General features: G+C 46.9%; 3 protein-coding genes across 5 annotated transcripts in view; 2 read left to right on the top strand and 1 right to left on the bottom strand.

Annotated features, from left to right (window-relative positions):
- The window catches only part of LOC310705325 (CD209 antigen-like protein D), a 165,355-nt gene that overhangs the window by 36,595 nt on the left and 105,980 nt on the right, over positions 1-22,780 (bottom strand). The gene's annotated exons all lie outside the window — the stretch shown is intronic.
- Positions 1-22,780, top strand: part of LOC310705054 (uncharacterized protein) — a 62,435-nt gene that overhangs the window by 775 nt on the left and 38,880 nt on the right. Inside the window, exons 2-4 of one of the 2 annotated variants that reach the window (XM_083499377.1) lie at positions 1,473-1,964; positions 3,382-3,463; positions 3,696-3,778. In XM_083499377.1, the coding sequence (XP_083355503.1) occupies positions 1,563-1,964; positions 3,382-3,463; positions 3,696-3,778 (567 nt within the window). In that variant the 5' untranslated portion in view covers positions 1,473-1,562. The remainder of the gene's footprint in view (positions 1-1,472; positions 1,965-3,381; positions 3,464-3,695; positions 3,779-22,780) is intronic. The other variant, XM_083499379.1, reaches the window with a different exon arrangement.
- LOC310705224 (uncharacterized protein) lies at positions 3,773-8,090 on the top strand. The gene is made up of 3 exons (XM_083499789.1): positions 3,773-4,023; positions 4,602-5,921; positions 6,005-8,090. Exons 1-2 carry the CDS (start codon positions 3,990-3,992, stop codon positions 5,906-5,908), a joined length of 1,341 nt encoding a protein of 446 aa, XP_083355915.1. The 5' UTR covers positions 3,773-3,989; the 3' UTR covers positions 5,909-5,921; positions 6,005-8,090.

Here is a 22,780-nt window from a genome sequence, read left to right as displayed (position 1 = left end):
TGGCTGTGCATGTGTTAAGCTATCTATTAGAATACTAATACTAAATTACCCACCTAAATTTCAAGGGAGGTGTCTTTGGCCTCATCCACTTGGCCCTCAGGTGGTTGACCAGATACATTCCTGGCCCTCAGAGCAAAGAAAAAGGGACCCCACCCCAGGAGTCTGCCTGGAGAGCGGCAGAGAGTCCAAGTGCAAGAAAAGGAGACAGAAGCAGGGGAGTGGGGGTGGGGGGAGAGCAACTCCTGAGGACCCCCAGGTGATGACCCCCACTAGAGCCAAGCATCCATTTTCCACAAGATACAAATGACTTCCTTGTCAGTCAGTTCTGACTTCATGCATTGACTGGAAGGCAGCAGAAACCAGCCTGATTCATCTCCCAGAAATCCCTTCAGTTGCCTCCACATTTTGCATTGCAAACTTCCTTCTAGGAGAGCTAGAGGCTGCTTCCTCCTCCTCCTCCTCTTCCTCCTCCTCCTCTTTCTTCTCCTTTTTAAAAAGGCCCTTTTCACCTGGCCTACGGGGTGAGGCCAAGACTCACCCAGCCCTACTATGTTAAATATGTATTCTGTAGTTGACCTCCTTTGTAATGTTTTATTTTGATATATTTAAGAGAGTATTTGTTTTCTGTTATGTTGCTTTGACTATAGTCTATATATTTGACTTTCTTTACCTTGCTTTATTTCTCTTTTATTGCTTTTGTGGGATGTGAAACTGCAGTCAAGTAGAAGATTCCTACAGGGGACACATTAGGGGATGTTTTCTACCACTCAGGAGAAGACTTCCTGTTTCCTCCTGAGCTGGGACAGACTTCCACTACATGTGACTTGAAGAGGGTGCAGTCTGTTGTACTAGCATGGAGGAGCGCACGGCCTCCATCTTCTGATCAGTGTGTCTTCTCCATTTTGTATGTTGCTGTGTGTTTGGAGAAGTGACTCCTTAGTGGCAGTCATTTGGGACTAAGTTCTTTATGGAATAGTTCTAATTGTTATGTAACAACCTGCCTGTCTGTGAACGTGAACAAATCTGTGAGTAAACTACTTTTATATTAACTTGAATCAGATTATTGTGCTTATTCATTTAAGAGGGATTGGAAGGGATTTTACCAGGAAGGAATCTTTAATAGTAAGAGTCAGATGAGTCAGCAACAAGCTGATCGCTGCGTAATCTAAAAAAGGGGGAACTAGAATATGGAACTTGCTAGTGCATGTTAAAAAGCATATCATTGAATAATATATCTTCTTCTAACTCCCCAATTATCCCCACAGATTTAATATGCTGTAAACCGCTTTGAGATTTCTCTTTAAAATATAAAGTGTTATAGAAATTTAAATAAATAAAATAGCTCATGGTTTGGGCTGTGGTGCAGTCCAGCCCTGGTTCCCTCCAAGACTCATCCATGCTTGCTCAGGGAACCTTTTTCTTCTCCTGATATTAGACAACTTTTGTAACTGAACAATGTATTTGCTTTGTAGGATTTGTAGCGCCTCTCCTTAAGACAGACAGAACTTGGCAGAAGACCAAAGGATTCCTTCCGATCTCTCAGAGGCTTCCTGAGAGCACAGATGGATGAGCGAGACTCAACTTGCCCTGGAACAGAAAGAGGCCATGCCATCCAAACTGGGAGCAGTGGGGGATTCTGGGAAAACTCTGTGCAGAAGATCCTGGGTGAGGAGGACACCCTCCGCTCAGAGGTGCAGAGCCAGCAGTTGAGGCAGTTCTGCTGCCAGGAGGCCAAAGGACCCCGAGAGGTTTGTAGCCGACTCTACCACCTTTGCCATCAGTGGCTGAAGCCAGAAAGGCACACGAAAGCTGAGATGCTGGACCTGGTGATCTTGGAGCAGTTCCTGGCTGTCCTTCCCCCGGAGATGGAGAGCTGGGTGAGGGAATGCGGAGCGGAGACCAGTTCCCAGGCGGTGGCCCTGGCTAAAGGTTTCCTCCTGAGTCAGGCAGAGGAGAGAAAGCAGGTGAGAGAGACTTTCCTCTGGATACTCCCAAGGGGCTCCAAACAGGACAGAGAACATCCCATAATGGTCTGCTGATGGCCCATCCTTTTTCTGAGAAGGCGTCCATGGAATGAGTTCTGACATCCTTAAAGCTGTTGGCCCTGACATTCATTTTTTATTTTTTATTTTTTTAATATATTTTTTATTAGTTTTCCAATATAAAACTATACAAAACAAAACATCCAATTTATCACCAACATCTTTTTTTTTACTTCCATCAACATGTCTGATAATTCTCCGTCTTGATCACTTCTTGCACATTTCTTAATTTAATATTGCACTACAATAATATCTTAATTTACCTTATTTTTTAAACAATATTTCTACCATACATTCTCACAGAGCTTCCTGAAAGCTTACAAATGTTATCTGGTCATCACATATAGTTTTCATATAATCTGTAAATTTAATCCAGTCTTCAGTGAATCTCTGGTCTTGTCGGTTCCGGATCCTTCCTTTTAATTTATCAAGTTCTGCGTATTCCATTAATTTCATTCTCCATTTTTCAATCATAGGTAATTCTTCTTGTTTCCATTTTTGGGCCATTAGTATTCTTGCTGCCGTTACTGCGTATAAAAATAACTTCCATTCTTTCTTATTAATTTCATTTCCTATTATTCCTAATAGAAATGCTTCTGGTTTCTTAACAAATGTATATTTCAACATCTTTTGTAACTCATTATATATCCTTTCCCAAAAGCATTTCACTTTTTTACACTCCCACCACATATGGTAAAATGTTCCTTCTTTTTCTTTACAGTTCCAACATTTATTACTTACTTTATAAATTTTTGCTGATTTTACTGGTGTTACATACCATCTATATATCATTTTCATCACATTTTCCTTTATTATAGTACACGCAGTAAATTTCAGTCCTTCATTCCACAATTTAACCCAGTCTTTAAATTGTATATTATATCCAAAATCTTTGGCCCAATGGATCATAACCGATTTAACCTCCTCGTCCTTTGTATACCATTCCAATAATAATTTATACATTTTAGACAATTTTTTTGCGTCATTATTCAGTACTTCCAATTGATATTTTGATTCCTTGTCGGTAAAACCTCTTTCTAATACATCTTTTTTAAACATTTCATTAATGTTTTCGTTGCCTCCAAAGGAGGTTACCTGGCGGTCGGGGGAATCGCAAAACGGCTGTGCCGGGATCCTGCCCCCTGGATCTCCTTCCAGGGGTGTTTTAGGGGGCTGCGGCGCCCTTGCAGCACCCCCTTTTTCCTCCCAAGAGCTGGATTCCCTCTCCAGAGAGAAATCCCGCTTGTCTTCGCTCCCGCGATCAGCCGGAATTCTCTCTGACATTCATTTTTAAATCCTTCTCCCCATTCTCTCTTTTGAATCCTTGTTTCTTTTTCAGGGAAAGGATCTCTTTGCAGAAATGGACCAGATTTCTTCTGAGGCAGAGAGGCCTCCGCTGAACACCAGAGAGAGGCCACTGGGTAAGGAGGAAGTTGGTGTTTCTCTGTTTGGTCTCATTCTGTTGGTTTTCCAACTCATCAGAGGAGGGGAGATATATTTTTTCACACATAACATCTCTAATGCACCCAAATATCCAAATGCACTCAGCAGGCAAGACTTTCTCAAAGGCCCCTGTGTAGTTTGAGATGCACTGATTCACCTGTGAGACAAGAAGGCACTCTAGGCCTCCCCCTTACCTTCTTCCTCTTGCAGGTAACACAGTGATACTGGCTAGACCTGTTCATCCATCTCTGAATGGGGACAGAATGGAAGCAGCGGCTGTGGAACCAGATCAGGTCAGGGGAAGCAGCCTTGTGGGGACAGAGGCCAAGGGGTGGAACAATGTCCTAGCTCAAGGAGTGGTGGTGAACAACAGTGTTGTCTCAGAGTAGGACATTTCCCTTCTTCTTATAGGGTCCAGTGTGCTTTGAAGATGTTGCTGTTTGTTTCACGGATGAGGAGTGGGCGTTGCTGGATCCTGACCAGAGAGCTCTGCATAAGGGCGTCATGGAGGAGAATTCTGGGATCATGGCCTCTCTTGGTAAGGCTCCTAGTGGAATCATAATATCAGTTTTTAAATTCAAAACTCCATATGTCACGAACCTCATATATTTTCACAGACCTCAACAGCGCCCCCTACAACACTGGATATTACAGTATCCCCCCCCCAAAAAACCCCCTTGAATAGTAAATTACTGTTTTTTCTGTGAATGTTCTTCCTCCCGTTGCAGCTTATTAAACAAGCAGCAGCCTGGTCTGAACTCCCCAGGCCCTTTTGACTGTAAACTTCAGAGTTGTTAGGGAAGTTGAAGTAGCTTCTGTCAGGTTTTCAGTTTTTGTTTTTCCTCCCGTCAGTCTTTGGTTGTCCAAAGAGAAAACTGACATTGGAAACGGAGGGATGCCATGATGGAGCCAAACAAAATCGATTCAAGAGAAGAGCCAGGCTTATCGAATCACAGGTTCCCCAAAGGATGTCGGTTGATCCCCGTTAATTAATGCACCCAACGCTTCAGAAAACCATCCATCTAACCCACTTGTGTTATTCCTCTATTACCAGAGTTAACAAGTATTCTTCATTTATTTCTCCCTGAGGCGCTAATCCACTTCTCTTCATTGCAGATAGTGATGGACTGGAAATTAACAACATGGGTGACCATAACAAAATCCCCACAATGGAGAAGCTGAATAAATATCTTGAATGTGGGAAAAGTTCCTTTTCCACTTCCCATCAAAGAAATCCCATTGGGAAGAAAGCATATCAGTGTGTGGAATGTGGAAAGAGATTCAGTCAAAAGGTCAATCTCACTTCCCATCAAAGAATTCATACAGGGAAGAAACCATATCAGTGCATGGAATGTGGAAAGAGATTCAGTCAAAAGGTCAATCTCACTTCCCATCAAAGAATTCATACAGGGGAGAAACCCTATCAGTGTGTGGAATGTGGAAAGAGCTTCACTCAGAGCCAGAATCTCACTTCCCATCAAAGAATTCATGCAGGGGATAAACCCTATCAGTGTGTGGAATGTGGAAAGAGCTTCAGTCGGAGCTCCTCTCTCACTTCCCATCACAGAATTCATACAGGGGAGAAACCCCATCAGTATGTGGAATGCGGAAAGAGCTTCACTGATAGCTCCTCTCTCACTTACCATCAGAGAATTCATACAGGGGAGAAACCCTATCAGTGTGTGGAATGTGGAAAGAGCTTCACTTATAGCTCCTCTCTCACTTACCATCAGAGAATTCATACAGGGGAGAAACCCTATCAGTGTGTGGAATGTGGAAAGAGCTTCAGTTTCAACCACCATCTCACTTCCCATCAGAGAATTCATACAGGGGAGAAACCCTATCAGTGTGTGGAATGTGGAAAGAGCTTCACTCAGAGCCACAGTCTCACTTCCCATCAAAGAATTCATGCAGGGGAGAAACCCTATCAGAGTGTGGAATGTGGAAAGAGCTTCAGTCAGAGTGCCCATCTCACTTCCCATCAAAGAATTCATACAGGAGAGAAACCATTTCAGTGTGGGGAATGTGAAAAGAACTTCAGTACAAGCTCCTCTCTGAGTTCCCATCAAAAAATTCATACAGGGGAGAAACCCTATCAGTGTGTGGATTGTGGAAAGAGCTTCAGTCACAGCAGCAGTCTCACTTCCCATCAGAGAATTCATACAGAGGAGAAACCCTATCAGTGTGTGGAATGTGGAAAGAGCTTCAGGAGGAGCACCGAACTCACTTCCCATCAAAGAATTCATACAGGGGAGAAACCCTATCAGTGCTTTGAATGTGGAAAGAGCTTCAGTCACAGCCACCATCTCACTTCCCATCAGAGAATTCATACAGGGGAGAAACCCTATCAGTGCTTTGAATGTGGAAAGAGCTTCAGGAGGAGCACCGAACTCACTTCCCATCAAAGAATTCATACAGGGTAGAAACCCTATCAGTGTGTGGAATGTGGAAAGAGCTTCACTCATAGCTCCTCTCTCACTTCGCATCAAAGAATTCATACTGGGGAGAAACCCTATCAGTGTGTGGAATGTGGAAAGAGCTTCACTGAAAGCTCCAATCTCACTTCGCATCAAAGAATTCATACAGGGGAGAAACCCTATCAGTGTGTGGAATGTGGAAAGAGCTTCAGGAGGAGCACCGAACTCACTTCCCATCAAAGAATTCATACAGGGGAGAAACCCTATCAGTGTGTGGAATGTGGAAAGAGCTTCACTGAAAGCTCCAATCTCACTTCCCATCAAAGAATTCATACAGGGGAGAAACCTTACCAGTGCTTAGAATGTGGAAAGAACTTCAGTCAGAGCACCGGGCTCACTTTCCATCAGAGAATTCATACAGGGGAGAAACCCTATCAGTGTGGGGAATGTGGAAAGAGCTTCAGTCAGAGCTCCCATCTCACTTCCCATCGGAGAATTCATACAGGGGAGAAACCCTATCAGTGTGTGGAATGTGGAAAGAGCTTCAATACGAGCTCTGATTTCACTAAGCACCAGAGAATTCACACAGGGGAGAAACCATATAATTGCTTGGAATGTGGAAAGAGCTTCATTCAGAGCTCCTCTCTCACTTTCCATCAAAGAATTCATACGAAGAGTGGAAAACCCTTCATTATTCAGCTTTCAGCACTAGAAAAAAACACACCACTTTAAACAAGCCTTTGGCTGATTGACATCTTATGCCCTTTAAAAATGTGTTGGGGAGGTAGGGGTTACAGGTTTTGGGGGCGGTGTTTTGTGTTTTCATTGTGTGATTTTATGTTGTAACTGTACTGTGACCTGTGAGTGTAGGGAATGGGAGCCAGCTCTTAGAGTCTGAGGGATCTTTGCCCCCCAGAAAGATATTTGTGGGGGCCACCTCCCAGTTCATAGGAATAGCCATTCAAATGGCATGCTTGCACCGCATCCTGTGACTGTTTAACCGAGGCGGGGCTTACTAAACCCCTCCTATATTTTATTCAACATGGCACCCCTACTATAGGGTGCTATAGAAATGAAATAAATGCATAAATAAAATAACACCATCTTGATTGCCTTCATTTGCACATGTTCCAGCTTGTCAATATCCTTATTATTATCATTTTATAATTCATGCACCCTTCATCTGAAGATTTCATGTTGGTTCACAACATAAACAGACAGGTTGAAAGCATGGCTTTCTCAAAAACGAGTCAAACTAGAGAAATCTCTCTTTTTTCTTTTTCTTTTTTTGGATGGAGTTACAGATTGTTTCTCAGGGGACTGCTGTGGTAATAGTGCATCTTAATTTCAGTAAGGTTTTTGACAAAGTCCCCTGTGATATTTATGTGAGGAAGCTGGTAAAATGAGGCTGAATGAGGTAACTGTTAGGTGGATTTGACTGACCGAACCCAAATTTTCCTCCTCCATGGTTCCTCCTCATCCTGGGGAAAAGTGACAAGAGGGGTGCTGCAGGGTTCTGTCCTGGGCCCGTTGTTGTTCAACGTCTTTATAAATGTCTTGGATGAAGGAACTGAGGGGATGCTCATCACATTTGCAGACGACACCAAACAGGGAGCGGAGGCCAATGTGGCAGAAGTCAGAATCCGATCAAGGGCAGGAATATTACCACTTTATTCTGCCATGGTCACGCCCCACCTAGAATACTGTGTTCAGTTCTGGGCTCCACAATTTAAGTATATTAAATTTTGTTTGCCAGGGGAAATCAAGAAGGTGAGGGGACACAATCCATATTCCTTTTATAACATGTGGCCAATTTTATTGAATATGTAAGTTGTTAAGACTTTTGCCATAATCCACCCAGCACTCATGGGAAAGTGTGGCGTGATCTTTTAGAGTAATCAAATGAAACTTGTAACACATGGCAGGATGAAAGCCTGCAATTCCATCAGGAGAAGTTATTTGTTGTTTACTGTTGTAACCATTGCTTTCTTTAAAATTATCTTCCCTACCATGAAAATAAATAAAAGCAATTTTTTTAAAGGAAGTGGGGAAATCATATGTACTATTGCATTAATCTGCTTGCATATCTTGAGTGTTATTTGGAGTCTGTAACTCCCAGTTATTTCATATTATCTATGTGTTTCTGTGTGTTCAGCACACATGATTGCAGGTGATACTGAATAAAAGACTTCCTAGGAAATTCCCTTTGACTGCTTCTGTATTGTTTCAGATGCGGCTTCACTTACAGATAAGAACAAATCATATTCATTGCTGACAAATCATACCATTGTCAGCTCATTAATCTCCACCCCAACAAACGCTGCGCTTAGCATGAGCAGCTGCTTTCTTCCCATTTCTTAATAATAATAATAATAATAATAATAATAATAATAATAATAATAATAATTTTTATTTATATCCCGCCCTCCCCAGCCAAAGCCGGGCTCAGGGCGGCTAACAACAATCAAATAAACAATCAAATAATAACACATTCTAAAAATATTTCATTATAAAAATTAGTTAAAATCAAATTGATGGCAACCGATTAAACAAAGTTCTGTGCAGGTTGCCAGAGGAGGGAGTCAGGCTGCGCCCTGACCAAAAGCCTGACGGAACAACTCTGTCTTGCAGGCCCTGCGGAAAGATGTCAAGTCCCGCAGGGCCCTAGTCTCTTGTGACAGAGCATTCCACCAGTTTGGAGCCGCAGCCGAGAAGGCCCTGGCTCTAGTTGAGGCCAGCCTAACCTCTCTGAGGCCTGGGACCTTGAGGATGTTATTATTTGCAGACCGTAGGTTTCTCTGTGGGGCATACCAGGAGAGGCGGTCCCGTAGGTACGAGGGTCCTAGGCCGTATAGGGCTTTAAAGGTTAAAACCAGCACCTTAAACCTGATCCTGTACTCCACCGGGAGCCAGTGCAGCTGGTATAATACCGGATGAATGTGCTCTCGCAGCGAAGACCCCATAAGGAGTCTCGCCGCGGCATTCTGCACCCGCTGGAGTTTCTGGGTCAGTCTCAAGGGCAGCCCCACGTAGAGCGAGTTACAATAATCCAGTCTGGAGGTGACCGTCGCATGGATCACAGTGGCTAGGTCAGGACGAGAGAGATAAGGGGCCAACTGCTTAGCTTGGCGGAGATGAAAAAATGCCGCCTTTGTTATAGCTGTAATCTGCGACTCCATAGAGAGGGAGGTATCGAAGATTACACCCAAACTCTTAACGGACGGTGCTGGCACTAATTGCACCCCCGCAAGAGATGGGAGTTGCCCCCTCGATCCCATATCGTCCCGCCCCAGCCAGAGGACCTCTGTCTTCGAAGGATTTAACTTCAACCGGCTCCCACGTAACCATCCAGCCACCGCTTCCAGACATCTGGTCAGCGTGTCTGGGGCCGAGTCAGGATGGCCATCCATCAACAGATAGAGTTGGGTGTCATCAGCATACTGATGGCAACCCAGCCCAAAACTCCGGACAAGCTGGGCGAGGGGGCGCATAAAGATGTTAAAAAGCATTGGGGAGAGAATTGCACCCTGAGGCACTCCACACACCAAGGAGTGGCGTGATGACAATTCCCCCCCAAGCGCCACCCTCTGTCCCCGACCAGAGAGAAACGAGCGCAGCCATTGAAGGACTGTGCCCTGGATCCCCACGTCGGCAAGGCGGTGGTCCAGGAGTTCGTGATCGACCATGTCAAAGGCTGCTGACAGATCTAGAAGAATCAGCAGCCCTGACCCGCCTCGATCCAGCTGCCTGCGGAGATCATCTGTTAGGGCGACCAGAGCCGTCTCGGTCCCATGACCAGCGCGGAAGCCGGACTGGAATGGGTCTAGAGCAGATGTTTCATCCAGAAACCTACCAAGCTGTTCAGCAACTGCTCTCTCAATCACCTTACCCAGGAATGGAAGATTCGAGACCGGGCGGTAATTGGATAGATCTGAGGGATCTAATGATGTTTTCTTTAAGAGCGGACGCACCACCGCCTCCTTCAGTTCCCCTGGGAATATCCCGGTGCCAAGGGACAAGTTGATGATATCCCCCAGGGGGCCCCGCACCTCGTCTGGACACGCTCTAATCAGCCATGACGGGCACGGGTCAAGAGGACAGGTGGTGGGCTTTCCAGCTTGGAGGAATCTGTCCACATCGGCTGGAGATATCCGGTCAAAGTGGTCCAATACTGGACCCGAGGACAGTCGAGGGGCCTCCAGTTCCTTTATTGTATCCAAATTGGCAGGGAGGTCATGGCGGAGCAACAGGACCTTCTCCGCAAAAAAGCTCGCAAATGCCTCACAGCTGTGTGTCAGATTGTTATTTAAATTTGGCTGTCCTTCAAGGGACGTTAAAGACCGAATTATACTAAATAATTGTGCCGGGCGAGAGCTAGCGGATGCAATGGAGGCCGAGAAGTAAGACTTCTTAGCAGCCTTCACTGCCATCTCATAGGTTTTCATAAAAACCCTATAAGATGTTCTTGAGGCTCCGTCACGGGCACCCCGCCATACTCGCTCTAGCCGTCTGAGGTCCCGCTTCATTTTCCGAAGCTCCTCGGTAAACCAGGGAGCCCGGTTTCTGCGGGGTCGCAGAGGGCGCTTAGGTGCGATCTCATCGATGGCTGCCAGGAGCTGGGTATTCCAGCCCTCAACAAGCTCAGTCAATGAGTCGCCAGGGGGAGTAAGGTCCCGCAAGGCTTGACGGAATCTATCAGGGTCCATCAGCCTCCGCGGGCGAGCCCAAATCGGCTCGCCACCTAAGCAGGGTGGGGGTGGAAAGTCAATCCTGGCTTTCAGAGCGTAGTGATCAGACCATGGCACCTTCATCGAAGGAGACATGATCACATCTATACCGGCGCCAAAGATCAAATCCAGCGTGTGGCCTGCTTGATGTGTGGGGCCCGAAACAAACTGGGAGAGCCCTAGTGTCGCCATGGAAGACACCAGGTCCAGAGCCTGTGAGGAGGGAGTGGCATCAGCGTGGAAGTTGAAGTCTCCCAATACCAATAGGTTAGGGAACTCCAAGGCCCAGCCGGCCACCGCCTCCAGCAGGCCTGACAGGGTGGCTGCTGGTGCGCTAGGTGGCCGGTACACCAGCCAGACAGCCAAGCTCTCCTCGGAGCCCCACACTAGGCCAACACATTCAATGCCGGGGATCGATGGCGATGGTAGAGCCCTGAAAGAACAATCTTCCCGGATTAATACTGCCACCCCTCCCCCCCGGCCCACAGTCCGTGACTGGTGGAGGACGGAGAAACCCGGGGGCGCCATCTCTTGTAAGGTAACAGTTACCCCTTCGCGCACCCAGGTCTCCGTCACACAAGCCAGGTCAACTCCCTGCGAGATAAAGAAATCTCGCAGGGTAGCGGTTTTGTTGCCTATAGACCTGGCATTGCACAACACCAGTGAAGGAGGTGAGTAATCCTTGCTCACCCTACCCTCGTCTCTCGGGATGGGGCGCAGATTGGAAGGGGTACGAGCATATCCATATCTCGATCCCCTTCGCCTATAACATCTGCCCCCACCGCCATACCTCCCTCGCCCCACCACGGTGGCAATCCCAAGCCTCATATTAACCTCCATTTACAAATAGAAAACAAAACAACCAAAACAATTATGCCCAAACAAAACCAATCCCCGCCCCACTCAGTGCCCAACCCCAAAAACAAAACAAAATGGAACAAACAAAAATACATAAATAAAAACCACCATTCACAGTGATACAACAAAATAAACAATAAAAGCACATTTAAAACACCTTAAAATATATATAAACATCTTTAACATTTGCAGCAGATAATGAAATAATATAATATTATAAAAAACAACAACCCCCATTTAAGGTGCTGCAAATTAAAAGCAATTAAAACGTTTAAAACTATTTTGTCCATTACTGCCGGTAGCTGCTCTGTCCTCTAAACTGTGATGGTAGTGCAGGCCCCGCCCCCCTAGGCCGGATAGAGTTGGCAGAAGTGGGAGCGGTCTTCCCAGCACTCACAAAGCAGCAACAGCAGTCGTGTCCCGGAGGCCTCTCCCAGGCCTCTCATGCTGTGGCGATGAATGCAGGCCCCGCCCCCCTAGGCCAGATGGAGTTGGCAGAAAGGGAGCGGTCCTCCTCCCTCTTAGGTGAAAAGAACTGATAATGACAATGAAGAAGGGAGATAGACCCTTTCCCTCAACCTTTGGGGATCTGGGGGGCTTCATTTCACCCCTTAGTCCTGCTCCTGAAAGCTTGGCAGATGTGGAGTATTTGCTCACACTCTGCCATGACTTAAAAATCAACCTTTTTATTTTTTAAAGAAATGGTATTGCAGTGCTAAAAAGTCTCAAGAAAGCAATTCCTGTAGTAGCTGGCATCTTAGCGAGCCCAGTGCCACTCTGCCAACTGTCTCACTCCCAGCTAACTAATCTGGAAAGCTGTCTTGTCATCTCTGTCTGTAAAGACTTCCGTGTCCCTTGAATTCAGAATTAAGCATTTCTGGAAGAGGAAATGATATGCTTTTGTTTAGAAAGCACTAATACTGGGCCACTGAATGTGCAACCTGCCAGCCCTGCCCTGTAGGAACCTCCAACTTTAAAGATTGATCTTTTGGTGTGGCAGCAAGTGTACTTTGGAACTCCCTGCCACTTGACATCAGGCAAGAGGCTTCACGGTCCACTTTGCAGCATTCAACTTTGTTACCATTGCTGAGTTTGTGATAGCTAAATATTGAGGAGAAAGAAGCCAATCTCCTATGTATATCTGAATAAATTGAGAAAGTCTGGTTTTCAGTAACTACGATTAAGTTAAGTTAAAATGCTAATATTCACCCCAACTTTCTAAGCACCTGCACAGGCATGTTTTTAGGAGGTTCCACAAAAAGGTGGGAGGGAGGCGCCTGCTTGATCTCAAGAGGCAGGGAGATCCAAAGGGTCTGTGCTGCCATACTAAACAACTGAGGTCTTGCGTGGCACCTGTAGTTGAAGCAGTCGAGTGTCTGCCTGTGGAGTAAGGAGGGGATCTCATGGGTAAACTCTTCCCTATGATAATGGAAAGGCCTTGATCTGGTCCTGGAAGCCAATGGGCAACCAGTGATGCCCTCTGAGCCAAAGGGTCATATGCCGAGAAGGCCTCGCTTTGACAGCAATCGTGCTGCAGCATTCTGCACCAGCTGAAGCTTCTGGACCAAGCGCAAGGGATGCCCCACATGGAGGGACTGTGGTCATCCAGCCTTGAAGAAGCGAAGGCGTGAGGCCAGGCTCTCCCGGTCCTGGAATGTGGAACCATCTGCAGTTGCTCAAAGGCACTTCCAGCCGTTGAGTCTGCCTGAGTCTCGGCTGGATCCGGAAGCAGCTCAAAGTCCCACGAGGTTCATCATCATCATTTTTAATTTGTATACCGTCTTTCTACCTTACAATACTCAAGGCGGTTTACAAGCTGAAGAAACAAAAAATGTACATCTTATAACAACCTAATGCAATACAAAAATGAGATAATAAAACGTTAAAATAAGCAACCTTCATCAAAAAGTAACATTCAACAATTATTAGTATGGTATAAAATAATAATATAAATATATAAAAGTTTAAACAGAAGTCCACTCAATAGTTACAATAAATAATTTCTAAACTGTAATCAGTAAAACAATGGCAAGGCACACTACATAAAATAATACAATGCAAATTGAGAAGCAGAGACTAGAGGATGGTTCATATGGAGAGAACCTTTGGCTTACCTTATTTACTTAATATTAGGTTGGCCAAGTCCATAGGACCTTCAGGAAACCCAAATTTCAGATTGAATTGCAGAGAGGGAGTTCTGTGTGTCTTTATTTGTTGCAAAGAAGAAGACGAAGAAGTAGAAGAAGATTTTTATTTATACCCCGCCCTCCCCGTCCAAGAACGGGCTCAGGGTGGCTAACACCAAATATAAAATACAGTTTAAAAAAAGCAAAAAAGCAATTGATTAAAATATAGCTTAAAATACAGCACCTTAAACCTGGCCCTGTACTCCACCAGCAGCCTGTGCAGCTGGTAAGATAAAAGATAAAATCCCACCAGACATCATGGGACTTGTACAGGGTCATCTGAGCCTTTGGCAGCAAGTAATTTATAAGTTATTTTTTCAGCTAATGCTGAAATCCACATATTTCTTTACCAAAGTGAAATCTGGACATCATGTAAGGTTTTCAGTGGTGGGTAGTGTTGGGATGCTGCCAGGGAGACAACGTCCATCATGGCCCCACGTCGCCTCCGGACGTCCATCGATCTCCCGTAGACACGCAGTATCAGCAATTAGCGACATGAGCTCCAGAAATAGCTTGCCACATTCCAGAGCTGATGCACACTCTTATCAGCTCTTATCTTATCAGCAGATAATGCACAGCGAAAGATGCACGCAGGAGAGCATTATTTAAGTTTAGTCAGCGTTGGTCAGAACAGAGAAAAAACATGACCGCCTGCTTCAGTGTTCAGGCACCGAGAGAGACAACAGCTCTATCAAAAACAGAAAACATCCTGTGAACAGGAAATACGCAGACTCTGTGACTCACAAAGCCTGCTCCCTTTTAAGGTGGAACGGAAATACCCTAACAGGTAGAGGTTTGGGTGCTGGACTCTATGACCTGGGGGGCCACGGTTCGAATCCCCACACGGCCATGAAGCTCCCTGGGGTGACCTTGGGGGGGAAAAGGTGGAATATAAATAGAATAACCGAAATAAATAAGATTTTTATATTATTGAGCAATGGAGGTTCTGGCAGCCGCTAGCCTCCTGGTCAAGAGTTCATGAGAGCTGACGAAATGGCAAAGTGGAAAACCTAGAGCCCTCTCTGTGGGCACGCGGACTGTAATCCCAGCAGGGCCTTAGCCTCCTTGCCCGAGCGAGGGGCTCGCCAGTCTGTGTTTCCTACTCGGGAGTAAGCTGCCTTGAGTTCAGCAGGGCTTGACTCCCAGGTCAGTAAGCATAAAGACGGCCACAATAGAAGGGGCTGCTGGGTTGACATGTTCGCTGGGCTTTCCCATGGAAGCCAACGGAGGAATTCATTCCTTGGAGGGCAGCCGAAGAAACGGCAAAATATCACCACCACCACCACCACTGTGTCAACGTGCTCAGGGAAGGCGTTTTGGGAGTTAAAATGTTAAGCAAGGCAGCCATTGGGTTGATCTAGGCCAGGCCCATATCCGGTACAGACACTCAGACACCCACTGCCCAGAGACACCCAGAGACGGGCTGATAAGGATTACTGAAATATACTCAGAGTCGCAAAGTGATTTCATGCTCTTTATTCAGCTCATAGTGGTGAGGAGGAATGAATGACAGTCCCCTCAAAGTATCTGCTTTATATACATTATTTACACAATGGGCTGCACATGATTGGTTAATTCTGGAATTCTACTGCAAGCCAATCAGGTTGTGGATTCACTTATATATGGAGCATGATTGGGTGGTTCCTGCCAACCAATCATACTGCTGCATTGTTCTTGGACCAATCAGACTGCTGCATTCTGAATCCTATTGTTCTAGGACCAATCAGACTGCTGCAGTTTGGATCCTATTCAACTCAGTACATAACACCCCTCCCCTCTAAGTTCCAGTCCTGCCCAGGAGGTCGCATTCATAGTCCTCGAGGTACGCCGGCGGCCTACGTGTGCGTTGCGGCCTGTGGTGTTCCCTGGTCTGGGGTTCAGGTTCTGGCTCGTGTTCCAAGGGAGCTGGCTGTGATGGGCCTGTTTGGTCTGGCGCAACCGGCTCGCTCAGTCGTGGTTCTGGTTCCGGTGTCCTTTCTGCCTCGCGGGTCCTCTCTGTATTTACTGATTCTGCCTCTCCTGCTGGCCCCTCCTGGTCTATGGGCCTCACTGCCCCTCTGTCCCCTTGGGACTCCTCTGACCTTTCCTCCTCCTGGTTTTCTCCTGGGAATCGTCGCCGTATCTGGTCGCAGTGGCGGCGCCAGCATTGCCCCCCATCCGTTAGCACCTCGTATGACACGGGGCCAGTGACCCTGGTGACTGTGGCGGGTACCCATGCTGGGCCTGCCCCAAAATTCTTTGCGTACACTGGGTCCTGGGCCTCGAAGGTCCGGGGGTTCCTGCCTTCCCCCACCACTACCTCATCCTGAGCTCTATCGGGGTGAAGGCGGTCCAATCTGATTGCAAGGCGCCGACCCATTAGTAGTTCAGCGGGGCTCCGGCCAGTCGTTGAGCTGGGGGTGCTGTGCTGTGCTAGGAGGAATGTGGCAAGGCGGTACTCCCAATCCCCTTGCGTCATGCGGCGAAGGGTGTCCTTGGTGGTCCGCACCATGCGTTCTGCTTGGCCATTGGTGGCAGGGTGGAATGGCGCCGAACGGATGTGGCGGATGGCGTTCTGCGCTGTGAAGGTTTGGAATTCTCCTGACGTAAATGCAGTCCCGTTGTCTGAGACGAGAGTGTCAGGGAGCCCGTGGGTTGCAAACAGCCTGCGTAGTACCCGGATGGCTGCGGACGTGGAAGTGGACGGTACCAGTGCGACTTCCAGCCATTTGGTGTAGGAGTCCACCACTATGAAGAATGTTTTCCCCTGAAAGGGGCCAGCAAAGTCCACATGCAGGCGTGACCATGGTGCTCGGGCGGACTCCCAGGACTGAACTGGGGCCCTTGGGGGATCTGGGCGGGATTCTTGGCAGGCCTGGCAGTGTTTGACCCAGGCCTCTATCTCTCCGTCGATCCCTGGCCACCACACATAACTCCTGGCAAGGGCCTTCATTCTTACTACCCCTGGGTGTGTCTCGTGTAGGGCTGTGAGGACCCTTTTGCGGAGGGGCTGGGGAACAACGACCCTGCTTCCCCATAACAGGCACCCCTTGTGGGCCGACAGTTCATGTTTGCGGGTTGTGTAGCCAGCGAATTCTGGCCCAGGGCTGCTGCTGGGCCATCCCCTCCACACCCAGTCCAGGACCCGGGAGATGACCCTATCTTTCTTGGAATGGTGTGCAACTTCTTGTGCCTGAATGGGGCGGTCGGGAAGCAGCTCCAGGCTCATAACCTCTTGTGCAGGTGCTGGGTCAGGGCCTGTTTCCGGTAGTGGTAGCCTGCTGAGGGCGTCCGCATGGCCCATCGCCTTCCCCGGGCGGTGAATCAGTGCATACTGGTAGCTGGCAAGGAAAATTGACCACCTGAGGACGCGAGGAGACAGCACTTGGGAGGTCTGCTTTTCGGGGGCAAACAAGCCAAGCAACGGCTTGTGGTCAGTCACCACGGTGAAGGGCCGCCTGTACAAGAAATCATGGAATTTTTTTACTCCCTTCACTATTGCCAGACCCTCCTTGTCTATTTGCGAGTAGTTCCGCTCGGTTGCGTTGAGTGTCTGGGAAGGGTATGCCACCGGTACCTCTCTTCCATCCGGGAGTTGGTGTCCCAGGACAGCGCCAATGCCATAGGGTGAGGCATCGCATGCTAGCACCACCGGCAGCCTCTCGTCGAAGTGTGCCAAGACCGAGTTTGAGACAAGCAAGTCCTTGACTGCCTGGAATGCAGCCTCCTGGCGCTGGCCCCACACCCAAGGGGCCCGCTTGTCCAGGAGTCTGTGTAGGGGCTCTGCTACCGCCGCCTTGTGGGGAAGGAAGGAATGGTAAAAGTTCAATAGTCCCAAGAAGGCCTGAAGTTCAGTCTTGCTCTTGGGTGCTGGGGCATCACAGATGGCCCGTACCTTGTCCCCAGTCGGGTGGACCCCTTCTGCGTCCACCATAAATCCCAGAAAGTCCACCTGAGGCACTCCTAGTAGACATTTTTCCCGCTTCACCTTGAGACCCGCCGTCTGGAAACGGTGCAGAACGGTGCGGAGGCGGTCCTCAAACTCCTCTGGCGTGGGCCCGGCAATCAACACATCATCGAAGAAGGGGGTGACACCAGGAATCCCTTTAAGGAGTGAGTCCATTAGATTCTGGAATATGCCTGGTGCCACACTGACACCGAATTGCAGCAGCTTTACCCTGAACGCTCCTCTGTGCGTCACAATCGTCTGTGCCTCTGCTGTGGCCTCATCTACTGGCAGCTGTTGATATGCTTGGGCCAAGTCCAGCTTGCCAAAAATTTTCGACCCAGCCAGGGTGGCAAGGACATGGCTGACCACTGGCACTGGGTATGCATGGGCCGTGAGGGCCTTGTTTATGGTACATTTGTAGTCTGCGCAGATGCGGACCGAACCATTAGGCTTGATGGGTGTGACGATTGGGGTTTCCCAGGGGGCATTAGGCACCGGCTCCAGCACTCCTTGCTCCACGAGTCGGTCCAATTCCTCGTCTATACGGGGTTTCAGGGCGGACGGGACCCGGCGGGCCTTGAGCCTGACCGGTCGTACTGCGGGGTCAAGCTGTAGACCAATGGGGGGCCCGTATACTGTCCCAATTTCCCATCGAAAAACCCTGGAAATTCCTTGCAGATGGCGTCCACGTCCACTTGTAAGGTAGTGTGGTTCACCCCGGTGATGGCTAGCCCCAGTGGTCCAAACCATGCCAATCCCAGTAAGCTGATGTAGGGGCCCTTGACCACGAGCAAGTCCAGTTGCCGCGTCCGCCCTCGGTATTGCACCCTGAAGGTCCCCACCCCCATTGTGGGGACCTTACGTTTCTGGAAGTCCCGGAGGGTGAATGGAGCCGGCCTGAGTTTGGGACCGCCAGTAGGACACAGTTTCCTTAAGGTCCTTGCCGAGATTATGGATAGAGTTGAACCCGTGTCAAGCTCCATGCGGCATGGGGCCCCCTCTATCTGTACCTCTACATAAATTTTCTCTACATTGGGGTGGGGCAACTGGTATACCTGGCAGTCCGTGAGCTCCGTCGAGTTGCCTTGGTGCGTTGGGCCCCGGGACCTGGGGCTCTTGGGTTGGTCATCTGATGCCTGGTGTCGGGTGTTTATTCTATAACTACAACTATGGTACAATACTATATACAGAGCTAGGTATTCTGAGCATAAAGCAATGCTACACTGAGAGTCTGCAGCTGCTCTTAGCAGCAATCTAATCTCTAGGATCTCTAACACTCTCACTCTCTCCGATACACTGACTGACTGACTCTCTCTCACACACACAGATATGTTGCTGGGCAGAATAAGTTAATAGGCAGGACACGCCTCCTCTTCTCTGTGGAGTCAGCAGAAATCATCAGGAGATGGTCAGGAGATTCTTGGGTATGGGAGGGGTGAAATCTCCTCATCCTCCCCCATTTCATCCGACCATTTCAAGAATCTTTAACATAACTGCAATTTACACATACACTCCAAAAGTTGTTCTCTGCTTACAACCTTGGTTAACATATTTGCAGGTATCTCTCTTCCCAGCATATAACACACTTTTACAATATCATTGAATAAGCAGCTTCTAGAAAAATCTTCACACACATTTCTTCCTTCCAAATGCAAATTGACATTTCTAATTAGGCAGATTTGAACAAACCATTTTTCAGAACTCAAATACACGCTTTCCTTCAAATATCAGGTAAGGAAATAAATAAAGCGTTTTGTGCTACTACTCTCAGCACATTTCATGCTAGGTTTGAAAACTCCACCAGAGTTGCTCGTGACCGCAGTCTTTGCAAACTCTTCAGAAAACCTTTTCGGTGGTACACCCTTGGTTGTTCTCTCAGATCTGCGCAAAACTCTCCGATCCTCTTGTTCTGGTGCTTCCTCCTCTTTAGGAGAATGGGGAGCTAAAGTATATGAAGCTGCTAAGTCTGAGTCAGCGTCAGACTCACCTGAGGCTTTTGTGCTCTGATAATCTGTGCCACCATCTGGAATTACATTGGCATCAGGATTATCACCACCAACAACACTTGCCTCCCTCTTAACTTTCTTTGCCCCTTTTGCACCATCATCACAAATGGGATGATACTGAAAAACACCAACTCTGTCCCATTGTGGATTGTCATCAATACTCCTGGTCAGCCTTATGGTTTTCGTGTCTGTGATCAGAACACGATAAGACCCTTTCTCATAACCTAGGAAAATACCATGTTCTCCACGCTTGCTTAGTTTGTCACCCTGAGAGGTGTGCACCCAAACCTGCGAACCAAAAATTTTAAAATGCTTTACACATGGCTTTCTTCCGTGAAGCATCTCATATGGGGTGCAATTTACACTAGACTGGTACCTCCTGTTATACACGTGACAGAAAAACGAAAGAGCTTCGGCCCAAAAAGGATTGGGCAGCCCTGAATCATGTAACAGTGTTCTGATTCCTTGCTGCAGGGTTTGGTTTACTCTCTCACATAAACCATTCTGCCAGGGTGATCTGGGCATGGCGGTCCTATGCTCAATGCCCTGTTCAGAAAGAAAACTCTCAAACTCTTCTGAACAAAACTCTCCACCCTTGTCTGTGAAAAGGAAACGTACATTCTCATTATGTACATTTCTGAGCCATTTACAAAACTGACGAAACTTGGTAAAGGCTTCAGACTTTTTCTGCAGCACATAGACCCAAACATATTTTGAATAGGAGTCTATCAGAACCATAAAAAACCTTGAATTGCCTCTAGAGAGCGCTAGAGGCCCCACTAAGTCTGCATGAATGACTTCATATGGTTTCTTGGCCTCTCTCCCAGACTCTGTACCTTTGGGAGCTTGCCTTGCCTTACTCTCAGCACAAGAAACACATTTCATATGGTAGGGACATTCTTTCAACTTCATACCCTGAACCATATCAGGCATTTTTGCCACAGCCTGGAAATTCAAATGACCATAAATGCGATGGTAATAATGAATACATTGGTCATGCAACTTCTCATTCTTATCTACAGACAAATTGCAACACTCTTTCTCAGTTGCTTCTGCAGTGCCTGTACCTGAAACAAAAGGCAATTGGTACAATCCATTTACACATTTTGCATACAGAATGAGCTTGCCATCTCTAACAATTTCACAGCGAGATTTAGCAAACACCACCTTAAACCCTTGACGATCAAGCTGGGAAACACTCAACAAATTGTCCTGAATATCAGGTGCATACAGGACATTCTTAATAGTTGCATTCAGGCTCTTTAAGAACACAGTTCCTTGAGCCACACTTGTGAGAACTGTCCCATCTGCTTGATGAATTTCTTTCTCTTGCTTCTCAAGCTGAACAAAGAGATTATTATCTTTGGCCACGTGGTTTGAACAGCTGTAGCACCCTGCTTGTGGTTAACGCTTAGCTGGAATGAAATATTCAACGCAGCAATAGAGAAATTAAAATAATAATTTATTTGTCAGACAAATAAATGAGAGGCACAGTGGTATATGGTTACCAAGCTCTGGCCTGGGCTCCTGCCATTATGGCCAGCACTTATATTCCCTCAGCCCAGGCCTCTTGCTCCTCCTTTGGCTGCCTCTGTCCAATCAGCCTGGTTGAATTTCCTATTGGCTGATTGCTATAACCAATCCTAAAAGATACACCCATTTCCTATTGCCTTTTATGGGATACAAAAAGCTATATATTCTTCTATCTATAAATGACAAATAAGTAGTCATATATCTTACATTTGTCTCAACAAGGAACCTTAATTACCAGCTCACCTCTTGCCCTCCTTGCCTTATTGCCCTCCAAAACAGATGGTTAATAGTTTTAAATTTTTATCTTAGACAGATGTCAGGGATCTTGGGTTCACATTCTCATGCATCATCAATGAAATATCTCCTTTTTGGAGGTCTTTAAACAATGGCCTGACAACCATATATCAGGAGTGCTTGATGGCGTCTCCTGTCTGGCAGGGGGCTGGGCTCATCTGCCCCTCTGGTCTCCTACAGCAATATGACTCTATGAAATAAGATTTTAACATTTCTTTCTTTCTAGATCCTTTGCATAATTATATTTAAGCCAGTATATTGCATACATTATCATAGATAGCTTTTTAGAAGAATAAACCTTCTCAAAGGAAAGGATGGACCAGTTTACAGCCTCAAAATAAAAGCTTCTTCTTCTATTTATACTTCCCTTCTCAGCCAGTTGTTTTCTTTTCCATTTACTCTTGGCCTTTAACCTTAGGAAGATGTGGCTCAAGTTTAAGGCACATGGTTTTATTTTACTGTTTACCAACTATTAATTATGTAGGGTCTGTGTAACCTTGGTCTCAGCCTATAATTCCCTTTGACTTTGAGAATTGTTTTCTGCTATAAATCAGGGGGCCCCCTTGTCCAGGAGGATAAACATCTTGCCAAAGTACTTAGGCAGTTGGTCTTCTGGCATAAAACATTTGAAAATCTTTAAGCTCATTTTAAAATACAGACCCCAATCAAACTATAAGCCTTGATAAAAATGCAGGCTATGATTGGATGCCTCACAGCCAGAGTCGACCACAAAGAAACTCCGCCCACGTTGACTGGAACAGCGAGAGATCAAGGCCTTTGAAGTAGCAGGTGCTTGGGGATTTCTTCCTCCTCCCCCTCTGCTTCTGAAGTTTCCCTTCTTCTTTGAAGACTTCTTGCACTGGAAACTCAAATGGCCTTGTGCTCCACACGAAAAGCACCGCTTCAATTTCAAAGCTTTAACAGCAGCAGTTTCACTTTCACTTTCCCCTGCTGAAGACTCAGGCACATTTTCAAGCACATTTTTAACAGCACAGTTTTCCCGGCTTTCTCTAACAGCCTGTCTGCGATCCCACTCATTCAGAAGCACGCTAGACACATAATCTTCTGTTAGCCGGTCAGAAGGCATTGTGGAAATCTGGGCAGCTACTCCATCATAAGACTCATCTAGGCTATTGATCATCAGCATTGCAAACACAGCCTCTGAAATAGCCAGGTCTCGCTGAACAAGGTCTTGTCTGAGACGCTTTAATTGAGATAGATGGCTAGGCAAATCACCACCCTTCTCCAACTGCAGCCTGCACAGCTTCTTAAAGAAAATCACACTGGAACCAGCATTCTGCCTCAGATGCATATCTCTCAACTTATGCCAAACAGCTTGTGCAGTC

Source organism: Podarcis liolepis (assembly GCF_965112155.1).
Source record: "Podarcis liolepis genome assembly, chromosome: 4".
Classification (NCBI taxonomy): Eukaryota; Metazoa; Chordata; class Lepidosauria; order Squamata; family Lacertidae; genus Podarcis; species Podarcis liolepis.
Note: the sequence above shows the minus strand (reverse complement) of the source record. Positions and strands in the feature narration are given on the sequence as shown.